Source organism: Monodelphis domestica, chromosome 8 (assembly GCF_027887165.1).
Source record: "Monodelphis domestica isolate mMonDom1 chromosome 8, mMonDom1.pri, whole genome shotgun sequence".
In the NCBI taxonomy this organism is placed as follows: Eukaryota; Metazoa; Chordata; class Mammalia; order Didelphimorphia; family Didelphidae; genus Monodelphis; species Monodelphis domestica.
Window position 1 is genome coordinate 229,245,862 of NC_077234.1, and position 22,318 is coordinate 229,268,179.

The 22,318-nt window shown below is 35.8% G+C and overlaps 1 protein-coding gene across 6 annotated transcripts in view; it reads right to left on the reverse strand.

The window, feature by feature from the left end:
* Positions 1–22,318, reverse strand: part of MID1 (midline 1) — a 453,084-nt gene that overhangs the window by 32,072 nt on the left and 398,694 nt on the right. For all 6 annotated transcript variants that reach the window (XM_007500937.3, XM_056808078.1, XM_056808079.1 and 3 more), the window contains exons 4-6: positions 21,333–21,440; positions 15,357–15,505; positions 3,412–3,539 (exon numbers count right to left, since the gene is read on the reverse strand). In XM_007500937.3, coding sequence (XP_007500999.1) covers positions 3,412–3,539; positions 15,357–15,505; positions 21,333–21,440 — 385 coding nt within the window. The remainder of the gene's footprint in view (positions 1–3,411; positions 3,540–15,356; positions 15,506–21,332; positions 21,441–22,318) is intronic.

Here is a 22,318-nt window from a genome sequence, read left to right on the forward strand (position 1 = left end):
TGCTAAACAATCCAAACTTCTATTTTTCATATCCAACTTCATGTTTTCCTTCATATTTTCATATATTTCATATCTGTATTTATAATTTCAAAAGGATATCAGACTTAAACCATTAGAATAGAAATGGCATATAAATAGATAGAAAACAGAATCATGGTTTGAGCTGCACTTGGGAGTCTTGTTGTTCAATCATTTCAGTTGTGTCCAACTCTTGGTGACCCCATTTGATGTTTGCTTGGCAAAGATACTGGAATGTTTGCCATTTCTTTCTCCATTTCATAGACACTGAAACTGAGGCAAATAGAGATGAGTGACTTGCTCAGGGTCACTCAGCTATTAAGTGTCAGAAACCAGATTTGAACTCAGGAAAATGAGATTTCCTGACCTTAAGTCAAGACTTTATCTACTGAACTTAGCTGCTCTAGTGCAAGCATCATGTTTAGGATTTCTGTTCTAAATGTTTTCCAGAACATTTCCTATCGATTCATTCTGCCTTTGTTTTCTATTGTGAAATTTATTTTTTATTTTCAAGTGCAAGTTTTCCCTTTTATCCCTACAGAATTTTTTCTTACTAGATTCAGCACAATAATTTAACCTGTCAAGATCCTGTTGGATTACCCTTGTCTTCCAGAAGATTAACCAACCCTCTCAGTTTTGTGTCATCTGCAAATCTGATGAACACATCATCTCTGTCTTAATCCAAATTATTAAAAATGTTAAACAGTACAAGCAAAGAACCTTGGGGTCCTCCCAGTGGAGAATCCCTGCTCTGTTGACAATGAATTGAGTCTTGAGTCCAGTTATCCAACTAGTTATTGAATCATCTAATTTATTATCATCCAATGCATATAGCTTCATCTCTATTAGAATAACATGAGATCCTTTATAAGCTTTGCTAGAATCAGTGTAAACGATTTCTATAACATTTCCTCTAGTTACCTACTTGGCAATCCAATCAAAACAGGAAATGATGTTAGTGTAGCATGACCTGTTCTTCTCAGAATCACTTTTTATTCTTCCTTATATCTCATTTCCCACATCCATTTGCTTGCCAAGTCAGTAGTACAGGCATGGTATTTTTTGTATTTTTTTCCTCCTTGCCAGTTCCACTGCCACCATTTTATTTCAATATCGATTAACTCAAAACTGGGCTATTTTAAAAGCTTCCAAACCACCCTTTTCACAACTGTTTTTCCTAATATATAAGTCAGATCATGTCCCTCCTCTGGTCAGAAATGTTCAATGCCTCCCCCTTGTCTACAAGATATTCCTGAGGCTGACAATAAAGTCGCTTTACAATCTAAGTCCAATTTGTTTTTCCAACCTCAACTGAGCTGAAGTTAGCAAGATCGAAAATATGAATGAACACAAAGTCTTGTACTTTTTTTTTTTAACCCTTACCTTCTGTGTTAGAATTAATACTAAATATTGGATCCAAGGCAGAAGAATGGTAAGGTATAGGCAATGGGGATTAAGTGACATGCCCAGGGTCACATATTTGGGAGTGTCTAAGTCAGTTTTGAACTGAGGATCTCCCACCTCCAGGTCTGACTCTCTACCCAGAACCACCTAGGTACAACCTCAGTGATCACTTCTTGAACATTCTGTAGATCAGATTCATGACTTGAGTACAAATTAAACTAGACTGCTCTTTGAGGTCAGATCAATGTGTATGTTTTATATTTCTATGTTATACTATTCTTCTTCCTGTATTCAAATCCATGAAATAGAACTTCCAGCTCCTTTTTCCCACCTCTGAATTCTGTATTTGTGTCTGGGATTATGTGGTAGTTTCCAGGAGATTTAAAGGTTCTACATTTTCTTCATTTCTCCACTTGTTGCCATCTTTTCTTTCCTTCTAGACCAGTGGTTCTCAACCTTTCTAATGCAGTGACCCCAAAATACAGCTCCTCATGTTGCAGTGACCCCAAACCAAAAAATTATTTTGGTGGCTACTTCAAAACTATAATTTTGCTACAGTTATGATCAGAATGTAAATATCTGATATGCATTATGTATTCTCATTGCTACAAATTGAGAGGTTGAGAACCACTGCTCTAGACCAACCACAGTCGCTGTTTTCTCTGAGTCCTTCCCTAGTTCTCTCAGCTAAAATATTATGTCTGCTTTCTAAGATTTTTCATAGCCATCTGAATTTTCCCATGTATTTATCACATGCTTCTTTCCCTAAAAGTTCACTACTTCCATGGCAAATCCTTCTACTTGAATGTAAACTCCTTGAGGGTAAGGGCTATATAATTTTTCATTTTTATATATCTAAGACCCTGTAGTTTCTTATATATGAAACAGACACCTAATAAATGTTTGTTGACTTGAAGCACAAGCATCATGGTACAGTGGAAACAGTATTATCTTTGAATTCAGGGAACCTAGGTTGAAATTCTGCTTCTCATTCTTATTGTATGACTATAGTCAAGTCATTTATTAAATAAAGTTGTTCAACTGAGAGGTTTTTTTAGCATTAAATATGGGATTCTGTGAAGAGATGCAAATACCTATGAACCTCCTTGTAGGAGAAAAATGGATCTTTTCTAAAAGGGAGTTACTCTTAAAGCAAAAGATTTCAAATTATACTGGAAAATATTCTAAATTTACAATGTTTAGGCATTGATCAGTAGAGAAGAAATATTATATATGATCCCCTCAAGGCAAAAGTGTTTGGTATAAAAGGAAGGAAACAACCTTTTATTAAGGGCCTACTTCGTACTAGGCACTCAGTTAAATAAGTACTCAACAAATATTCTGCTTGATCCTCACAGCACCCTGGGAGTGAGGTGCTACTAATATCCCCATTTTACATTTCATAGTTGAGGAAACTAGAGTGGAGAGAGGTGAAAGAATTATGCCCAGGCTTATACAACTAGCTAGTAAGTTTCTGAGGCTACTCTGAACTCAGGTCTTCCTGACTTCAAGCCCAATATTTATCTAGGGATTCATCTACCTGCCTTATACTGTCTCAGGATTTCAGATTTTATTTCTACTAAATTTACTAAAGATTTTCATAAGAAGCTATGAAATAAGATGACATTTCTGATAATCAGAATTATGTTTCCCAAGTGATTAAATGTAGGTTACCCCATTACTTTGTAAAGATGACCTAATATGTCAAAATATTTTTTTCAATTTCCTTATTGATTTTGGCTAGGGATAGTGGCAGAGTGCATATAAGATGAGAACTCCTACTTACTTAATATTTATGTGTCTTCTTTCCCACCCCAGCCCTAATTTAAACCTGTTTCCTTGGAGATAAAAGATTCATACACATCACACCTAAAGGAAGTTTGAACTTGCTTACCAACCCAAAGGTTACTATAGATTATTTGGGAAGAAGAAAACATCAAAGAGTAGAGATGTAACCCTGTGTAAAGTGATGAAAATAAATTACTGTACCTGTAAGGTAATCCAGACATTCTAGTAATTTCTTCTCTCTGGAAAAATCTAACGCAAAGGTATCAAAAGTGTCATTGAGGTTAATTTCAGGAATTAGAACCTGGGAGGATGCAGTTGCCATGGAGACCCTATGATAAAAGGAAAACTTTTCAGAAACTTATAGTTAACTTTCACATTTATTCCTAGAATTCTCTTTCTCTACCCCTTCCCTCCCTCTCCCTCTCCCTCTCCTCTATCTCCCCCCACCCCATCTTGGTGTCTTGTCTGTCTGTCTGTCTCACTTTTTGTGTGTCTCTCTCTCTGACTCTCACTACTAACTCTCTGTCTCTGTCTGTCTCTCTCGCTCAGTCTCCCTCTTTCACAATATACACACAATATAGCCAAAATGGAATGTACTTTAATATTTGAGAAATACATATTAACATATTTAGACCCTCAGAATGAAACATAATTCTTTTACTCCTTAACTTGAAAGAAATGAGTTCAAGCATTAAATTCCCACCCCTCTCCCCACACTTTTCCCTCTCTAAGAGAAAGAAATTAGATTTTCCCTCTTTTTACTGCTAAATAGCAAAGTTCCATTTGGAAGCTAAATAAAATTCATATTTTATGCTGCTCTGTATTTAACAGATTGGCACTGTCAAATGCAGCCCCAGTAAGAAGCTTATTGCTCTAGGCATTCTTTCACACATCTGTCTGAAAAACTGTTGGATTCAGTCTCCAGAAGTTCCTTACTTCAAAAGAAATTTATCAAAATGTAAAATCCATAAAGGACAAAATAAGGATTTTTAAAAGCTCCCAGATATTGTTTTAATTTAACCAATCACTTGCCTGGTTCTAAAAAACAAACATTTTCTGAATATTTTTAAAAAGTAATTATTAATTCAGTTCACTTCATTCAGTGTGGAATTCTTTTTCATTCACTCACTGTATAAACCATGAGTTTTCTCATAAACTCTTCCTATAGATTTGCTATTTCCCCAATGCACTTAGGCACCACTGATTAGATTTTGTGTGAACAGACAAATTATTTAAATCTATGTATTGGTCTGTTTGGGAATATTCTGCAGTCGAACAGTTATCAATCAATGAATCATCTAGTATTGCTATACTCTGGACAGTGCTAAGCATTGGGGATGCAAAGACAAAATCGAGACAGTCCCTGCTTTCAAGGAGACATTCTATTCTATATGAATGAATACACAGGAATGTTTCATTAGTACACATCACTGCAGCTGCATAAAACACCTAAGTGGTTTCCTTGAGAAAACCAGGAGACATTGGACATTCTTTGTTTCTCAAACTTTGTTATTCTTGAATTTTCTTACCCTTCAATAACTCAAGAAATTAGTTTCAATAATTAAATAATAATTTGCATGAGTTGGGAATTCCAGAGATCTCAGATCATCTCATCAAAAGCAATGATTTTATATGTAAGAAAACTGAGGCAAATGGGGGTTAAGTGACTTGTTCAAGGTCTTGCACAGGTAGTTAGCAAAATAGGGCAGGAATCCAGGCCTTCAGACTCCCAGTCCAATATTTTTTCAAGCAAGTCCTGGAAAATTTAGACCTTTAGTAAATGGCACAATGGATAGAGTCAGGAAGATCTGAGTTAAAAATCCAGCCTCAGGCACTTATTAGACATGTGAGTGACCCTGGGCAAGTCACTTAAGTCTCTATCTCAGTTTCTTCATGTAATATGAGCATAATATTAGCACCAACCTCCCAGGGTTATTGTGAGAATCAAAGAGATAATAATAATAAAATATTTAACTTGGTATTTAAAACAAAGTAAATGTTATTTATTTTATTCTTTGTATCATTATTATTATTAATGCTCCTGGGTTATACAAAGGAGTTGATGTAGTCATTTTCCAGTTGTCTGACTGTTCATGAACTCATTTGGAGTTTTCTTGGCAAAGATGATAAAGTGGTTTGCTGTTATCTTCTCCAGATTATTTTTACAGATGGGGAAACTGAGGCAAACAGGGTTAGGTGATTTGCCCACAGTCACACTGCTAGTAAGTATCTGAGATCATATTTGAACTTAGGAAGAGGAGTTTTCCGGGCTGGCACTCTATCCACTGCACCACCTTGCTTGCTGCCCAATACCTAGGTATCTCCCATTTTTTTTTCTAAACCCTTACCTTCTGCCTTAGAATCAATACTGTGTGTTGGCTCTAAGACTGAAGAGCAGTAATGGCTAGACAACGGGGGTTAAATGACTTGCCCAGGCTCACAGAGCTGGGCAGTGTCTTGAGGTCAGATTTGAACCCAAGACCTCCCATCTCTCAGCCTGGCTCTCCATCCACTGAGCTACCTAGCTGACCCCATATGTCCCATTTTTTAATGAAATAATGTAGTTGAGATATATTAAACATCTTGAACTTGTGCTATAAAACTTAAAAAGATCAGCGTTATAACTGCCTTGTCAATGTCCTAATCTCTGATCCATCTGAAACACGGGGGGCTTCATCATTAGTTTTCCTCCCAGGATTTTCTTATAGGTGAGGATGCAGCTTTATTACCCCGTGATGTGACTCTATTTCTAACTAGCAGTGTTGAATAGAGCATTCTTTATTCTAGGGGTCTGTTGGGTAAAATGATGGTGCCTTGTGAATGAAGACGGTGCATGGCATTCCAGCTGACTGTAATGACTAATTATTACTGATAAAGTAGACAATTGGAGAAGTAAAGCTATGGGAGTATGAGGGAAAGAGCATCGACCTGGGAGTCAGGAGAAAAGGAAGGAAATGTTTCTTCAGCACCCACCTCCTATGTACCAGGCACTATGCTAAGTACCGTGCAAATATTACCTTGTTTCATCTTTGCAACAACCCTGGGAGATGGGTGCAGTAATTTTGCTCATTTTACTGTTGGGGAAACTAAGCCAGAGAGAGGTTAAGTGACCTGCCCAGGTTCACACAATTGTAAGTCTCTGAAGTATTCCTGACTCTAGGACCAGAGCTTTAGCCACTCTATCCTGTCATGCAGTCAGTCATGTCCTACTCTATGTGACTCCATGGACTTCACCAAGGGAAAAGATATCAGAGTGCCTTGCCATTACCTTTTCAAGCTTTCCATTTTTTTTTTACAGATGAGGAAACTGAGACAAAAAGTCAGGTAACGTGCTCAAGTCTGAGGTCAAATTTAAATTTGATCTGGTGATCTCTCCACTGTGTCACCAAGCTGCCTTTCACCAAAAGGGTTCTGATTCTAGCTTTGCCATTCCTGCCCACGTTGATCATATAAGTTTAAGGGATTTTGTTGGTAAACTCAAAAAGGACTGCAATTCCCTTTGTTCTCATGAATAGAAGACAATACTGCGCCCGGTCATTGCTGCATGGTGGCCTGGAGCATGGGACTTGGAGCCACAGAGACCTGAATTCTGATCCTTTTTCTGACACTATCCTGGGTGACTGTGGCAAGGTAAGTGACCTCTCTCAGCATCCTCAAATCTAGGAATAATAAGTCTACTTCAAAGGACTGCTGTAAGGATCAAATGAGATAATGGATGGAGGGAGCTTCAGAAATAGGAAAGTGAAGTATAAACGCTAGATTTTATTGCTTTGATGGTTTCTCTTATTATTAGGGAATAGGAGTCTCTTAGATCTACCCCATATATTAGCATACCTGTTAGAGGTCAGAAAAGGCAGCTGAGAATTGGCACCTGTAGTGTAAGTATTATTTATAGTCCTTTTTACATTTGTCATCTTTTAAAAATAATCAGTAAGCCCTTTTGGAAGTTTTAAAGCATGTGCAGCTATGTTTCTGCTTTTTCAGATTAGCCCTAAACTGGGGCTAGTTACTATAGAGTAAGTTGTTTCCCTTCTCTGGGGCTTTTTTCCCCTCTGTAAAATTAAAAGGTTCATAAGATTTAAAACTAGAAGTGACCTTAGAGATCATCCATTTCACTCACCTGATTTTAGAGAGGAATATTTAGAAAAGTGAATTTCTTTAATGTCATAAGCTAGTAAGTATTTTTGTTATCCTTCAGGCATGTCTGACTCTTTGTGACCCATTTGGGGTTTTCTTGGCAAAGACATTGATGTGGCTTGCCATTCCCTTCTCTAGCTCACTTTATAGATGTGGAAACTAAAGCAGGCAAGGTTAAGTGACTTACCCAGGGTCCACAGCTATTATGTGTCTGAAGTCACATTTGAACTCAGATCTTACTGACTGCAAGCTTGGCACTCTCTCTCTTCTCCACCATTTAGCTGCCACTAATTTAGTTTCCATAGAATAATAAGTTACTTCCCCTCTCTGGGGCTGTTTCTTCCTCTTTAAAATGAAGTAGTTCATGAAATTTATGAACTTGGAGACCATCCATTTCAATCCCCTCATTATAAAAAAAAAGATGGTAAATGTAAATAGGAGTATAAATAATACTTGTGTTACACGTGCCAGTTCTCAGCTGCCTATTCTGACTCCTAACACATATGATAACATATGAGGTAGATCCAAGAGAATCCCATCCCCTACCCAGAATTCCAAAGGAGATCAGAGCAGTAATAAAGGCAATTGTATATATATATATGTACACACACATATATATATATATATATAAAGAGGAATATTTTGAAAAGCAGCTTTAGAAAAATGAATTGGTTTCCTTAACACCACAAACCAGTAAATGGATGTGACTCTGACCAATGTTTCTTCTACTATACACTACTGCTTTTCTTATAGCACAGAAGCTGAATAGCCTGTGCTTTTATTCCCAAAAGGAGGTCACATGTTATTACAGACATTACATATCAAGAAGCGCACTGAACAATTTAAGAGACTTGTTGCCTGACAACAAGTTGCAAAAGAAAATGGAAAAATCAAGGACTTCATGCAGATCTGTAGCATGGATCAACATAGAATTGTTGTTGGAACTTTTGAACTTTTTAAAGAGATCTAAAAAGGAAAAAAAAAGACTGGTTCTATTGCATTAATCATATATAATGGGGAACATCTTCCTGTGTTAATGTGAAACAAGCAGCATAACCTCCAACCCATCATTTTTGTCTATCGAGGCGCACATAAATGTGGCACCCAGCAAGGCATTATTTTGGCTGGTTTGCTTCTCCTAACCACTGTTGAAAGTGCATCATCTTACTGAAGACCAATTTATTGCAGTTGCTCTTAACTTATTTTCTCAGTGTCTCTTTGTCTTTGTCTCTGGGGCAACCATGGAATCTCCAAAAACATGAATGAACTCAGTTGTATGAGACTTCCTACTAGAAAAATACTTGCTTTCTGATAAGAGATTTGTAGCATTCTTGAGGAGGATGGACCATCAAAAGGGAAGAGTTCCTGAGGTTTAGGATGAAACTCATCAGAATGGTATCTGAGTTTTATTCCTGCTTTTAACACCTACTCATTGTTTAAATGTAGGAAAGATCCTTATCTCTGGCTAGGATTTCAAACCCTCCATTGGAGTGACAAGTTAAGGAAATGCTGCCAAAGAAAACATTTCAGGGCTCATTTTTATTTCCTAAGTCCTCATTGCCTAGTCCTTTCCCTTTCAGATAGCTTGTCAAAATCTACCAAACCTTTTACAACTACCTAGTGTTCAAAATTTTAATTCTTTGTCATTTTTCCTTTTTAGCTTAAATGCTTCCTAATAACTTGGAACTTCTAAGGACATATTTTTTTTCTCTGTATTTAATAGCAAATATGAGGAAATGGCATTACAACAAATTGATCCCTGGAACACTAATCATTGATTTTTTAAGGCTTTCCAGGAAGTTAAATTTTGCCACTTCTTTCTAAAATAATTAAATCTTAGAGTCAGAAAGGACCTGAAAGATCACCTTGTTATTTACAGAGTTTCTTAAACTGTGGTCTGTCAACTTGTTTAAAAAAAGTTTTGGTAACTGTATTTCAAAATATTGATTTCCTTTGTAATCTTATGAATTTATTTTAAGCACTTGAAAATAAGAGGGGCTGCATGGAGTTTGTCAGATTGCCAAAAGAGTTGACAATACAAAAAATATTAAGAATCTCTGGTGTAGTTCAACTCCAGAATTTCTCAAATTATATTCTACATTAGTGGTGTTAAACTCAAATAAAAGCATATCCTCAAAAACTAGAATATTGACTTAGAAAACCACAAATTATCATTATCTGCGTTATATTATGTTTATATTTATTTTGCTAAACATTTCCCAGTTACATTTTGATTTGGTTAGGGGTTTTGGTATCTTTGAATTTGACACCTCTGTTTTACAGAACCCTAGTTACCAGATGGGCAGCTAGATGACAGAGTGCCAGGTCTGGAGTCAAGAAGACTCATCTTCCTGAGTTCAAGTCTGGCCCCAGACATTTATTAGCTGAGTGATTCTGGGCAAGTCATTTAACTCTGTTTGCTTCAATTTCATTATCTATCAAAAGATCTGGAGGAGGAAGTGGGAAAACACTATAGTATCTTTGCCATGAAAGCCCCAAATGGGGTCACCAAAAGTTGGACGTGACTATAACAATTGAACAGTGTACCAGAAAGGAGGGAGAAGCATAACAGTCTAAAAGTATAAAAAACAAATCCATTTGCTTTGCACTTCGTATCAGTTGCACTCACTGTACGTTTTAAACACAAGTGGAGAACACTGGAGAATGATCGACAATCACATATCTAAAGCTAACATCTTCTTAGTCTAGAACCAATCATCTAATGTGCCCAATAATAATGTATGGCACATCATTTGGAGATCCATTTGTGTTGGCTAGGAAGTTATGAAAGAATAACTTCCTATTTATGTTCCTAATTTTATGTTTTTACTCGAAATATGCTTTTGTATCAGTTCCCAATGTGGCTAACTTGGCAAAATAAAACTATGAAGAGACAAGAATATAAAAGTGAATAACTGGGTCTGAAAATGAAACAAATATCCACAAACAAAACTTGAGCACTAATCCCCAAATATGAGAGAACTACAAATTTAATAATAGCCATGAACAATTTCAAGTAAAAATGTGATGAACTGTCATCATAATCCCAAATATTGGGTGAAGTAAGTGGGAAATAAAAACTATTGGAACATATCTTATAAAATTGAGAACATTATAAAATACTAATTGATAGCAAACAATTGCAACCCTCTCATTAAGCTGTTTGCAATACCCACCCCATATTGGGGAAGATCTACATGTTGGGAATTTTGAATCATATTCTGCCCATCTGTAATATTTACCCCCTTGTTGGAGTTACACAGACTAAATTTACATTTTCTCCCACAAAACAATCACTCAAACATTTGAAAAAAGTCTTTTGGTTTCCCCAAGTCTTTTCTTTTCCAAAGCAAATATAATTAATTTCTTCAATTAATCATGATTCAATATGGTTTTGATTCTCTTCTGAACATGTTTTAGCTAGTCAATGAACCATTAAACATGCTCAGAAATAAATAAAATATTCCAGCAGAAAAGATAGGAGGACAGCCTGATATTCTTGTTCTGAGTACCATACTTCTGTTATTTAGAATAAGCTGGTTTTGGTCATTACACTTTTGACTCATCGTGTGTTTAGAGTCACGAAATCTTTGAAATAGCCTTGCTTTGGATCAGCTATAAATTTGATAATCTGGTCCTTGAGGGTATGAACTATGTTGCATTTATCTTAATATCGCATCCAACATGATACAGGGAACACTGGAATTTTTTTCTGTGTCTAATAGATTGTTATTGTTGTTGCCATTGTTATTCAGTAGTGCATGATTTTTTTGTGATCCCATTTGAAATTTTCTTGCCAAAGGCACTGGAGAGATTTGCCATTTCCTTGTCCAGCTCATTTTATAGAAGAAGAAATTGAAGCAGGGTTAAATGACTTGCCCAGGATCACACAGCTGCTAAGTATCTAAGGCCATATTTAAACTCAGGTCTTATTGATTCTAAGCCTGATTCTCTATCTACAGCTTCCTTGTCTAAAAGATGAAATAAAATGATTATTCATACCTAGACAGTAATTTATTATACTTTGTTTAAAAGGTTAAGTAAAATAAATTTCTGTGAATGTATGTCTTCATGCAAGTTATTGCATGACCTTTTCTTCATAGCAAAGTAGAAAACCTTGACATTTTTATCATAAGGTAGATGAAGTATTGGTTTTGAACAGGGAACTTGAGTTCAAATCCTGCCTCTGCCACTTCTATCTATCTGACTTTGGAAAAGTCACTTAATTTCCCTCTTGACCTCAGTTTCCTTCTGTGTAAATTCAGATATTGGATTAGTTGACCTGTAAAGTCACTTCCAACTGGATAGCTAAGATTCTATGAGCCTATGAAAAGATAAAGCATAGAAGCCTGCAAGATGTCACTTAAGATCTACTTCAATAACAGTCCATTAACTAAAACTCATTTGGTATGGAAGAAATAAGACTTTCATGAATTAATCTCATTATATTATTATCCAATCCACACTTTTCCATCTTTCTCACAAGGATTTTGTATGATACCCTCTCAGTCCAATGCATTACGTTGATAGCATTTCTTGGTTAACAAATTTCTGGAAATATCAAATAGTAGACAGCTATGAAATTATGCTGAAAATTAACTTATCTTTGTTACATGTTAAAATAAAGTTATTTGATTGTGATAGCTATATGATTAACGGAGTTAACAGAACATTTTTATTCTATTAGTGCCACTGACCAGTGGTAAGGCATTTGACTGGTTTAAGATAGCTCAACCTTTTGTCTTCTAGAATTTGCTAATTTTGTTTTTAAAAAGTGTAAACCTTTAATTTGATTAGGTTGCTTTTTTGTTTTGAAATGTCCAATAAAACAGGACAGATGAGAATGGAAAGAACTAATTCCGTAATACTGACAAAAAGAGAATAAAAATAAAATTAAGCTGATATGTTTTATTTTTAGGGAATTCATACTAGTTCTTGACTGCTGTTTCTCCTTTTTTTTTAAAGGGGAATAGGGAAATCTCTACTTCTTACAGTATATGAGTACAGTTTGTCCATCTAACAATTCATTTCATAATTCCGCTAGGGATTTTGTTAGGGCAGTTTCCAGACTATCACTAGTCTAGAGTTTTGGGAACCTCCCTCCTCCCACTTTTTTGGAAATCAGGACATTTGACCATCTGAAGTGATTCAGAATCTCCTATTCTCCATTGCTAATAATTACTTTAGTGATCACACCTGCAAACTTGATTTATCTTGGGCTTGGCCATCTGAATTCATTTAGAACAACTAGGTGGTCATACCATCTTCTCCCTAGATTGGACTGCAGAAAAGGAGAAGGCTATTGTAACAGTTCAGGTGAGCCATAAAGAGGGAGAGTGAATTAGGCTGGTAACTGTGAGCTGAGAGAAGGAGAAATATAAAGGAGATGTTATGAGGGTATAATTGATAAGATTTGTCAACTGACTGGCTCTGAGAGGTGAGGAAAGAATCAAATAGCCTATGATTCTCCCAGCTGAAAGTAACTTCTTCTCCCTCAAAATTTCCTCCTTTAGTATATTGAGCACATTGCCTTTATCACACTCTTAAAAAAAACAAAAACCTTTTACCTTCCATTTTAGAATCAATAATGTATATTGGTTCTAAGGCAGAATGGTAAGGGCTAAGCAATGGGGGTAAGTGACTTGCTCAGGGTCTCACAGCTAAGAAGTGTCTGAGACTACATTTGAACCCAGGATCTCCCATTTCTAGACCTGGCTCTCAACCTAATCAGTCACCTAGCTGCCTCAGTAATCTCCTTTGAATCACACATGTCTGAGTATATGTGTTATTCTTATCTCATGAGTCTGGAATCTCCTTGGGAGACCTTATGATTTCCTTGAGAGTGACTATGCCTATTTTCAGCTTTCTATCCCTAACCTCTAGCACAGAGTCTTGCATAGAGTATGTATATTAAAAAAATTGATGACTAGAAATACACATGTGTATAAATATATATTTATACATATAAATATACATTTTATATATTCATTTTATACCAATATATCAAAGTATTTTATATCTATATAAACATATAAATAATTTTATATAGATATAATATGTCTATATAATATTTTTAGTACAGAATTCCAAATACACTTTTTTGGGTGTTCACAGGTATATAACATCTGCAAATCTAAAAGCTTTTTCTTGGACTGCCAAGTATGTGCCAAGTGATGAAGAGAAAGCTCTTAAGTGCTCATGTGAGGAAACCCAAGATGGAGAAATTGAAAAAGCGAGAGACAGAAAGATAAGACACAGAGAAGGAGAACCCAAGAGACATATGGAGACACAGAGATAGAAAGAAACCCAGGAGCCAAAAGAAATGAAGGAACAAGGAATTAGATAAAGAGCTAGGAGAAAATTCAGAGACAGAGAAAGACTGACATCTACAGAGACAGAAAAAGAGCTTTAGAAAAAAAGACAAAGACTCTTAAAGCTTTTAAAAAGCCCAGTATTTGGGAGGAGTGTATGATAAAAAAAAAGCTCCTCATACACACACACACACACTTATGAAGTATGTCTGTAGTAAAATGAAATTTTTATATCCATATTTGGTAAAAAGAAAAACAAACAAAAAACCCTGATGGCTGCATGGAGGATATGCCTTGCTCTACACACGTGGGGGTCCTTTCACTGTCCTGCAGATGTACATTTTTCTCTTTGTATTTCCACCCACCTCTACTCCAACTGAACTGAAACTTTTTATTGTACGACAGCTGTCTTTTCTTTCTTTTAGGCAAAATAAGTTGTACATGGAATACTACATCCTTTTTCTTTGTGGGGGGGTGTGGGTGGAAGAGATTGTTAAAAAATGAAGGTCATAATATTCACTTCATAAGGGTGTTTTGCAATTTATAGCTGGAAAAGCACTCAGAGATCTCAGTTTGAAATGCATGACGTAAGTGTAAACTAGTCTTATTCGAGTTTACTGTGTAGGATCCTTATTGGAGTAATGTTTCCAGTTTTGAACTTTAAGATGGATATAGTAAAATTGGAGAAGGTCCAGAGGAGAGCAATGAAAATGATTAAATGTTTGGGAAAATAGGACTCCAGAGAAAAAGAATTGGGCTTATTTAAACTAGAGACGAGCAAGCCTCAAAAATATGAAGTTAAGGATAACCAGCTATTGTCCATATTCTTTGGAAATTGACCAAGAACAAATGTGCTTAATTAAGATCAGGAGGGATTTGGGTTAGATATAAGGAAGAACTTTTTTTTTTTAATTTGGCCAGTGAAGAATCTCTTAGATGCCTGTCTCTTGAGATAGAGCAGAAAAATCTAGTGCTCTTATGATTTTGCTTTAAAAAAATCTAAGTTGGCAAGATAGACATAATTTTCTGGAATTAGATGAACTCGGTCAGGCCATCCAATTCTCTGATTTGATGATGTCTTTGGGGAAAAGATGTATCCCAGAGATCCCATGAAGCTAAATCAAAAGTTTGAGATGATAAATGAGGTCACTGACATACCACCAGAGTTTCAGCCACCTTATAGAGGAAGGGCATTTATTTTGAAAAGAAATGGTTAAAGAAAGGGCAGCTTTAATCTAAAACTCTGTAATCAATAATAAAACAAATTGTATTCAAGAGATAGCAACAGCTGTTGTGTGTTTCTCTCTGTATATGTATGTAAGCCAGACACCAAATGGGAGGCAAGATTCTTCTGCTTCTCCTTTCTTTTTGGGGGGGTTTGAATTTTTTTCTTTTATATGTGAATAGGGCTGGCTCTGAAGTTTTGTTTCATCACAAGATTTTTCTACCATGGCTATATTCTAGTTCTGCCTGAGTGTCTCTAGTCCCCAAAGCTGCGCCTTGTGACAAAAGGGCTTTGACATTTCAAATTTCAAAGCAAACACCTACAACAAAGTCAATGAAAAGCTCTCTTCTGCTCAGTCCCAAGCACTTGACTTCTAGACAAAAGGCAAGGAAAGGGCACTGGGAGCCCTGATAGAGAACTGCCACGTATACGCATGGCCAGGGAGTTTCCCAGGTGTTTGGCCATCTATTTACCTTTCAGTGATATTTTTAGCTGTCTGTAAGAATCGGGCATGATCGTTCTCCTTCAGGGACTGTTCGGCTTGGGAGATAAGTGATGTAGAGCGCTCAATGCACTGCTTGCAGTTTGCAATTTGCTGGGCCAGTTTTCGAAGTCTCACCACCTTGAATGAAAAGAGAGAGAGGGAGAGAATTAAAATCACAACTTTGTGCCACATCTGGCTTTTCTTCTTGTTCAGTCATTTCAGGGCTTTTGGACTCTTTATAACCTTTTTTTGAGGGGGTGTTTCTTGGAGTCGTTTGCCATTTCTTTCTTCAGTAGATCTTACAGATGAGGAAATTGAGGCAAACAGGGTTAAGTGACTCATTGAGGGTCACAGAATTAGTGTCTCTGTCCAGATTTGAGCCCCTGTCTTCCTGATTCCAGATCTGGGGCTCTATCCACTGTGCCACCTATCTCCCTGACAATGGCAACACACCTTTTTTATTCTCCAGGACAGAATGCTGTAAAGGAAACTCTTGATTTTGAATTGCTTCCCTAATATTAAAAAAAATGTAGCTCCTTTGCATATTAAGAAATGTGGTCCGACTTTGGTTTTAGTTTTCCATCAAATCACTTAGTGACCTCTGGTAACTCACTTGCAAGTTTCAGCTGAGCCATGAAGATAACATATCTTCAATAGGTCCAATTTTAAGGGTAAAGGAAAAAGAAAAAAGGGTAAAGAAAACAATTTTCAAAAAGCTCTTGGAGATCCTAAGGTGAAAGTTGCTAGAAAAGCATTAAGTATAATTATTTCCTCTCAAATATGTAAAGTCCATGTGTTAATTAACAAAATGGGAGTGTTTCTTTCCACTGATTAATTTTTTCCATGCTGAGAACGTTAGGGAGAGCCAAAACAAGCACAGCTGGCCCATTTCCCCTCACCCAGGACGTCATTTCCTGGCACTTTGTGCTTTCATGATAACTAAGGACTATTTTGATAAGCATTTCCCTGCAATGATGAAAATGCACATTTGTTTCACAACCTTAGTGCCATATCCCTACCTTTTATTCCTTGGAAACAAACCCAAAATACATCTGGCAGAAACCTTTGCTATAATCCAAGATAAAACCAAGGCATCACACTTGACTCTAACCTTTGGTGCTTAACTGTCCAGGAAGGTGATTTTTTTACTGACTAAAACCCGAGTTAAAAATAGACAGCTAATTGGCATTGACATATGCCTAGGACCTAGATCTATATAGTAGAAGTCTTGGCAGGTCTAGAGATAATATTGCAATGGAAAATAGCACAAAGGGAATGAATATGGAGGAGGCTCCTTAAGCTGTCTTCCAGAAAATACTGGCTCAGACCTCTTCCAAAATTCCTCTAACCTCTACAAATTTCTTCCTTACTCTATGTCATCATTCTCACCCTCACCTAATTTCCAATAGAAGAAAAATAGAGAAAGAAAACTGGAACTTTAAGTCTTGGAGGAACATCAAGACCTGGTTATATACTACAGCAGAAAAGGAAATGAATGCTCAGTTGATGGGAAGAAACAACATTTTGGTCTAAAAAAAATTTCTTATAATGAGAGCTCTACTAACATATTAATGGATTTTTCTTTCTAAGGATAGGATAAATGCTGAGTATAATGCTGGATCTAAAATATAGGCCCCCAAATGCTCAATGAATTGACTAAAATTTGGCTTCTCTCAAAACCTAGAGCTCAGGGGGAGGCCAATTCTAGTTAGCCTAAAAGGCTATTTTGAACACTTTTTTTTTTCATTCTTATTAAAAAGAGGCTGACATTTTTTTCAGCCAATGAAATGGGAAAATTAATTAATGAGAGAACATAATAATATATACTAATAATTAGAGAATAAATTATTGAGAGAAATTCTGTCTATAATAAAGGGCATTATTTCCTTACAGTAGGTGAAATATTCAGAAATCTATTGAGAGGCAACAACTGATTAAAAAAAAATATGATTCGGTATTTTTCCATGTAAGGCACAGGATATGCCACCAGGAAGACGATTTTGTATCAATCTCCCTTTCTTCTTAAATACAATAACGTTTCTCATGGTTGACATTGGGCAGCCTGAATAAAGCATTTACATAATCCACATTAGCTTCCTTAAAAACATAGGAATATAGATCTCCCATGATGTCAATGAGAGGTACGTGGCCTCAGGGAAAAAAAGAGAGACTTAAGTCATGGACAAGTTGAAACGAGTAGACTTTAGCTCTGATTTTGAAATATTGCAGGATCTTTCTGCAGAGAGTAAGTGGGGGACAGAGTCCTAAAAATAAAGAAGCAGTGTGTCAGAAAAGTGTCCCGTTTGCTTTTCTCAAGGCTATGGTTTTTCAGATTGTATTTTTTTTCAGATTGTGAACATTTTGCAAATAGTTCTCATTAGAAAAGAAAATTCATATTTATATAAAACATATACATATTTATACATACATACACACATATATATATAATGTACATGCACACATGGATATTTACATATGTACAACCACTTTGCTATTGAAATAATTTCATTTAATAACCTTAGGCACAAAAAAGTAAAATTCTTCATAAAAGTCCATAAGACTTTTTCTCACTTTTTTTTTTCAGGAAATAAGTACCTTATTTATGACCTCTTAAAATCTCTTTCTGCCTATGATGGTAATATTTTATCCACTACGGTCTATTTCTAAAAAGAAATTAAGGATGTTTCATGCAATTTTCATTTGCTAGTTTATTATACTTTATATCTAATTTAAAAGCCCATCCCAACTCTCATATGTATGCTATAGGAAATTTAATTCATGCCAGTCATCTTCAAACACAGTAAATCCTCCCAAGATAAGCAAATATTTCAGGGGATGGTGTGGCATATGGAAATGGTGTTTCTCTAAGGCTTTGGATAAGCCCAAACAGACATTCTTTCTCAGTCTTTCAACCATTACTATCTCAACTGGGATGAATTTTCAAGACTCAGTGCATACCAAAACGAGTTAAGGCAAGAGACTCTTTCTATTAGTTGAAGTCTTATTCATTTAGCACATATTTTATAGCAGCCTGGAAATTAGAATTAAGTTAGTCAGACTCTGGATTTCACTATCAACTTTTTTTTTAAACCTTTACCTTCTAACTTAGAATCAATATTGGGTGTGACCGTTAAGGGCTAGGCAATTGGGGGGGGGTCAGATTTGAACCCAGGGACCCCCTTCCTCAAGTCTGACTCCCTATCCGCTGCTCCTACTGTCAACTTCTCATTTATCTTTGTGCATGTTGACACAAATAAACTGGTTTCCATGAATATCTGACTGGTCCTCTCGCAGTTTTTCCAAGTCATCAATGACATTTACTACAGGAATACATATGAGATTAGGATTCAGTATTTGCAAATACAGTTTAATCACTTTTCTTCTTGTTTATGTGATGTTTCTTAAATTGGGATCTCAAAGAATGTGGCTTTAATATTTATAGCAGCCTTGCTAATCGTCATTAGAGCTACTCCTGAGCAAAACTGTATCGTAGATAACATTTAATTTCACATTTTTAATTGCATTTAACAAATGACTATGTGCCAGAAACTATGTTAGCCACTGAGGAAACAAAGATACATGAAAGTCCCTGGCAACAAGGAGCTTAAATTCTATTATGAAGATTCCAAACCAGGACAGCGAAGAGGGAAGGCATTTGAGACACGAGGGCTACTTGCATGAAACATTGGCATGTCACATACATCTAGGGCTGGTTGGCTTATCTCCATGTCCACTTCAATGTGGGTGCCCCTTCTTAGGGGGTCTGGCCTGTCTCCTGGCTAGTGCTTCCACGTTGTCCTTAATTCTCCTATTAGAAGCATCTGGAACCAATATCCCAGGTACCAACCCATCACAAAAGGATGAAGCATTGCAGGTTTCTATACAGCATAACAAACTGCCAGTTAGTGATACTATGGTTCTGGGTTCTTGGCAAGGCAAAGTTTCCTGGGTTTCTGACCATTCCTCTTCCAACTGACAAGTTGTTCCTGGTTCTACTTCTTTAACTGGTTATCTTTTTCATTACCCTAAGAAGGGTAGTGAAATAAGAAATATATGACTATGTTTGAGCCCTCCCTATTGGGATAACTCCCACTCCCGGCTATTTTATCAGCTTATCTCTTTTCATGGTGCCAGGCAGTAAAAGGTCATTTAACTCTTGTCAGGTCTTCCACAGATAAAGGGAACATCATAGTTAAAAGAGACCTAAAAGATCATCTAGTTTAATCTTTTAGTTTACAGACCAGGTAACTGAGGCACAGAAATTTTAAGAAATTCCAACCACATAAATGTTAATAATCTCATAGGGACACTCCACTCAAGTATCTTTTTAAATTGGTACCCAATGCTACCCATAGCTAGTCATATCTAGTTTCCATTCTTTCTTTCCTCTTTAAATTCCCAAAATATGTATTGTATCTTTTCAAAACAGGACTCTTTGATTTTCAGAAGTTGAAAATAACATAACAAAAGTAAACTAATTCTTGTGATGGGAGAAACCTGGAAGGGACTGTCCTGGGCTTTCCTTTCTTTCCAGGTAATAAATTCAGTAACTGTGTTGAGATGATGTCTTTTTTCCCCAGGTCATTCTTCTTACTACACTCAACACACAGATTTATATTTTCAGGCCATATGGCTTTAACAGTGGAAATTCTTCTGTTTTCTCAAAAGAATAAATATAATGGTAGGAATTTCATGTTAGTAACAAGAGTACTCCAATTCCATGGTGGACTGATGGAGAAATTGGTCAATAACTCCCTTCAATTCACTCAGTTGCCCACATTGCTTAGATATACAACTTGGTATGCAAGTTACCATTTTCTGCCACATATAAGGGACTAGAGTATTTTAGACAGTTTGATAAACTTAAGATATTAAAGAATTGATATTTAGTATATGAATGATGGAAGAAAACCAAATTTTGGTAAGGATTCAATTTTGAGGCTCAAAGTTGTCATAGAGATGGGATTTTGGAGGTATTCTTGTTTTGTCTTAATTAAAGTGATGTCCTATATCTGAATTTCTGTATGGAAAAAAATACCTTCTAAAGATGGCACAGCCATTGGCTTTAATTTCCAGTTAGTGATAGTATCTTGACAGTTTCATGAATTATTTACCCTATTAACTTTTTGGTCATTCTTCCTGCCACATATAACCTGCAGACATATTTTTAGGTCATATAGATAAGGCAATAAGTAAAAAAACTTAGAGTTTCTTTAAGATGAACACAAAGTTTGGAAATAATTACTGAGCTGTGATCTTGTATCCCTACAACACCATCACAACACATAACAAAAGGGTGGTAGATATGGAAAAAAATTTTTTGGTAGCTTACATAAATTTATCTAATTCTGAATTCTTTGATACTTCAGAGCATCAGTCATCAAATTAATGCAGATACTACTTCCACTGGCTTAGATTATAATCCATTTAACTCCTCTAATTTTGTCAATGAGAATTTATTAAGCACATGGCTCTGTGTTGGTTTTTTCATGGTACCTCAGAATAATGGTGTATGATAGAGAAGTTTTGTTTTTAAATTAAAATATACATACATACAGACACACAACACATATACATACACAGTGACAAAAACTTTTAAAATTTCTTTGTTAATTGCCTTGACCTAAAATTTTTAAATTTTAATTAAATGTATTTTTGTACGTTTTTGACATTAAGTATTTTGTTAAGATATCAGAGGAATGAGATTTATCTTTTTAAAGTATCCAAAAGAAAAAGAAAACTTTTAGATACTTGGGAGTAATCATAAGGAAAAAGAATAAAAGTTCCCAATTTCATCAGCAGATTATAAATTGAATTTGGGGCAATGAACGATGGCTAAAGCTTAATCATATGCTCATTTATGATAACTGATTTTTTCTAAATAGATTCTCCCATAATTTTTTTTGAGGGGGGAGATAAGTGAGGCTATTTATCCAGAGGAAATATTCAACAAGAAAAATCTTACCTTTCCTTCTTTGATTTTGGTTCCAATAATTTGGCGTCTCTGTTGGATGATTTCAATGAGCAGGTCACATTCCTCCATCAGTTTGGTTTCTTGTCGTGATGCATTGACCTAGAGAATGAGTCACAATGGTCAGTGCACATCTGGACTTTATTTTCAGTCAGTGTTTACTTTGGCTCTGTGTAATATGTTTCTGGTGGCAGACTGTGCATCTGAAAAACTTCTTAAAATTTTAGCTCCCCTTCTAGTTGCTAGCTTTGGGGAATTTTGGTTTTCTTTTGGCTTTCCCATTTTTAAAAGTGTCTGAAACTTGAAACTAATAGAAGTAAGGAGCTAATCTGAAGATTTCATTGTGGTTAGACTAGTGTGAATATCCTTTGGGCAAATTTTCCCACATCATTCCAAAGAACTGTTTTTTTTTTTTAATTCTAAAGTTTAACTCCATAAATAAGAATTGAAGTTAGGGGTTTAGCGACAAGGTTGGATTACCACAAATGTCATTACTATGCCCTTTATATACAAACTTTAGTTTGACTTTTTGCTTCCCTATTATTATACAAAAAGAACTGGCCTTGAAGCCAGGAAGACCTAAGACTACAAGTTCCACCCTCTAACTCATATTGGCTATGCTACCCTGGGCAAGTCATTTTAACTTTCAAAGTTCTAGGCATTTCTCAAAGATTCTTAAGTTGCAGACACAACACCTATCCACTTATTGACTTTGGCCAAAGGAGATGCCTTAGCAGGAAGATCATTGCAACAATAAAATGATAGGTCCCTATACCTATTCCCTATTTTAAATAGATATTGTGATGGGTGAATTTGAAATCTGCTAGGTATGTAATTAAAAAAAAAACACGTGAATTGGCACATTTTCAACTGCACAAATTTATAGCAAGAAACCACATTATTCTGTTTTGTTTTTTTAAGGTAGTAGGAGGAGGATGTCTATTAATGCCTTGGTTTATACTTAAGATTTTTTAATGAAT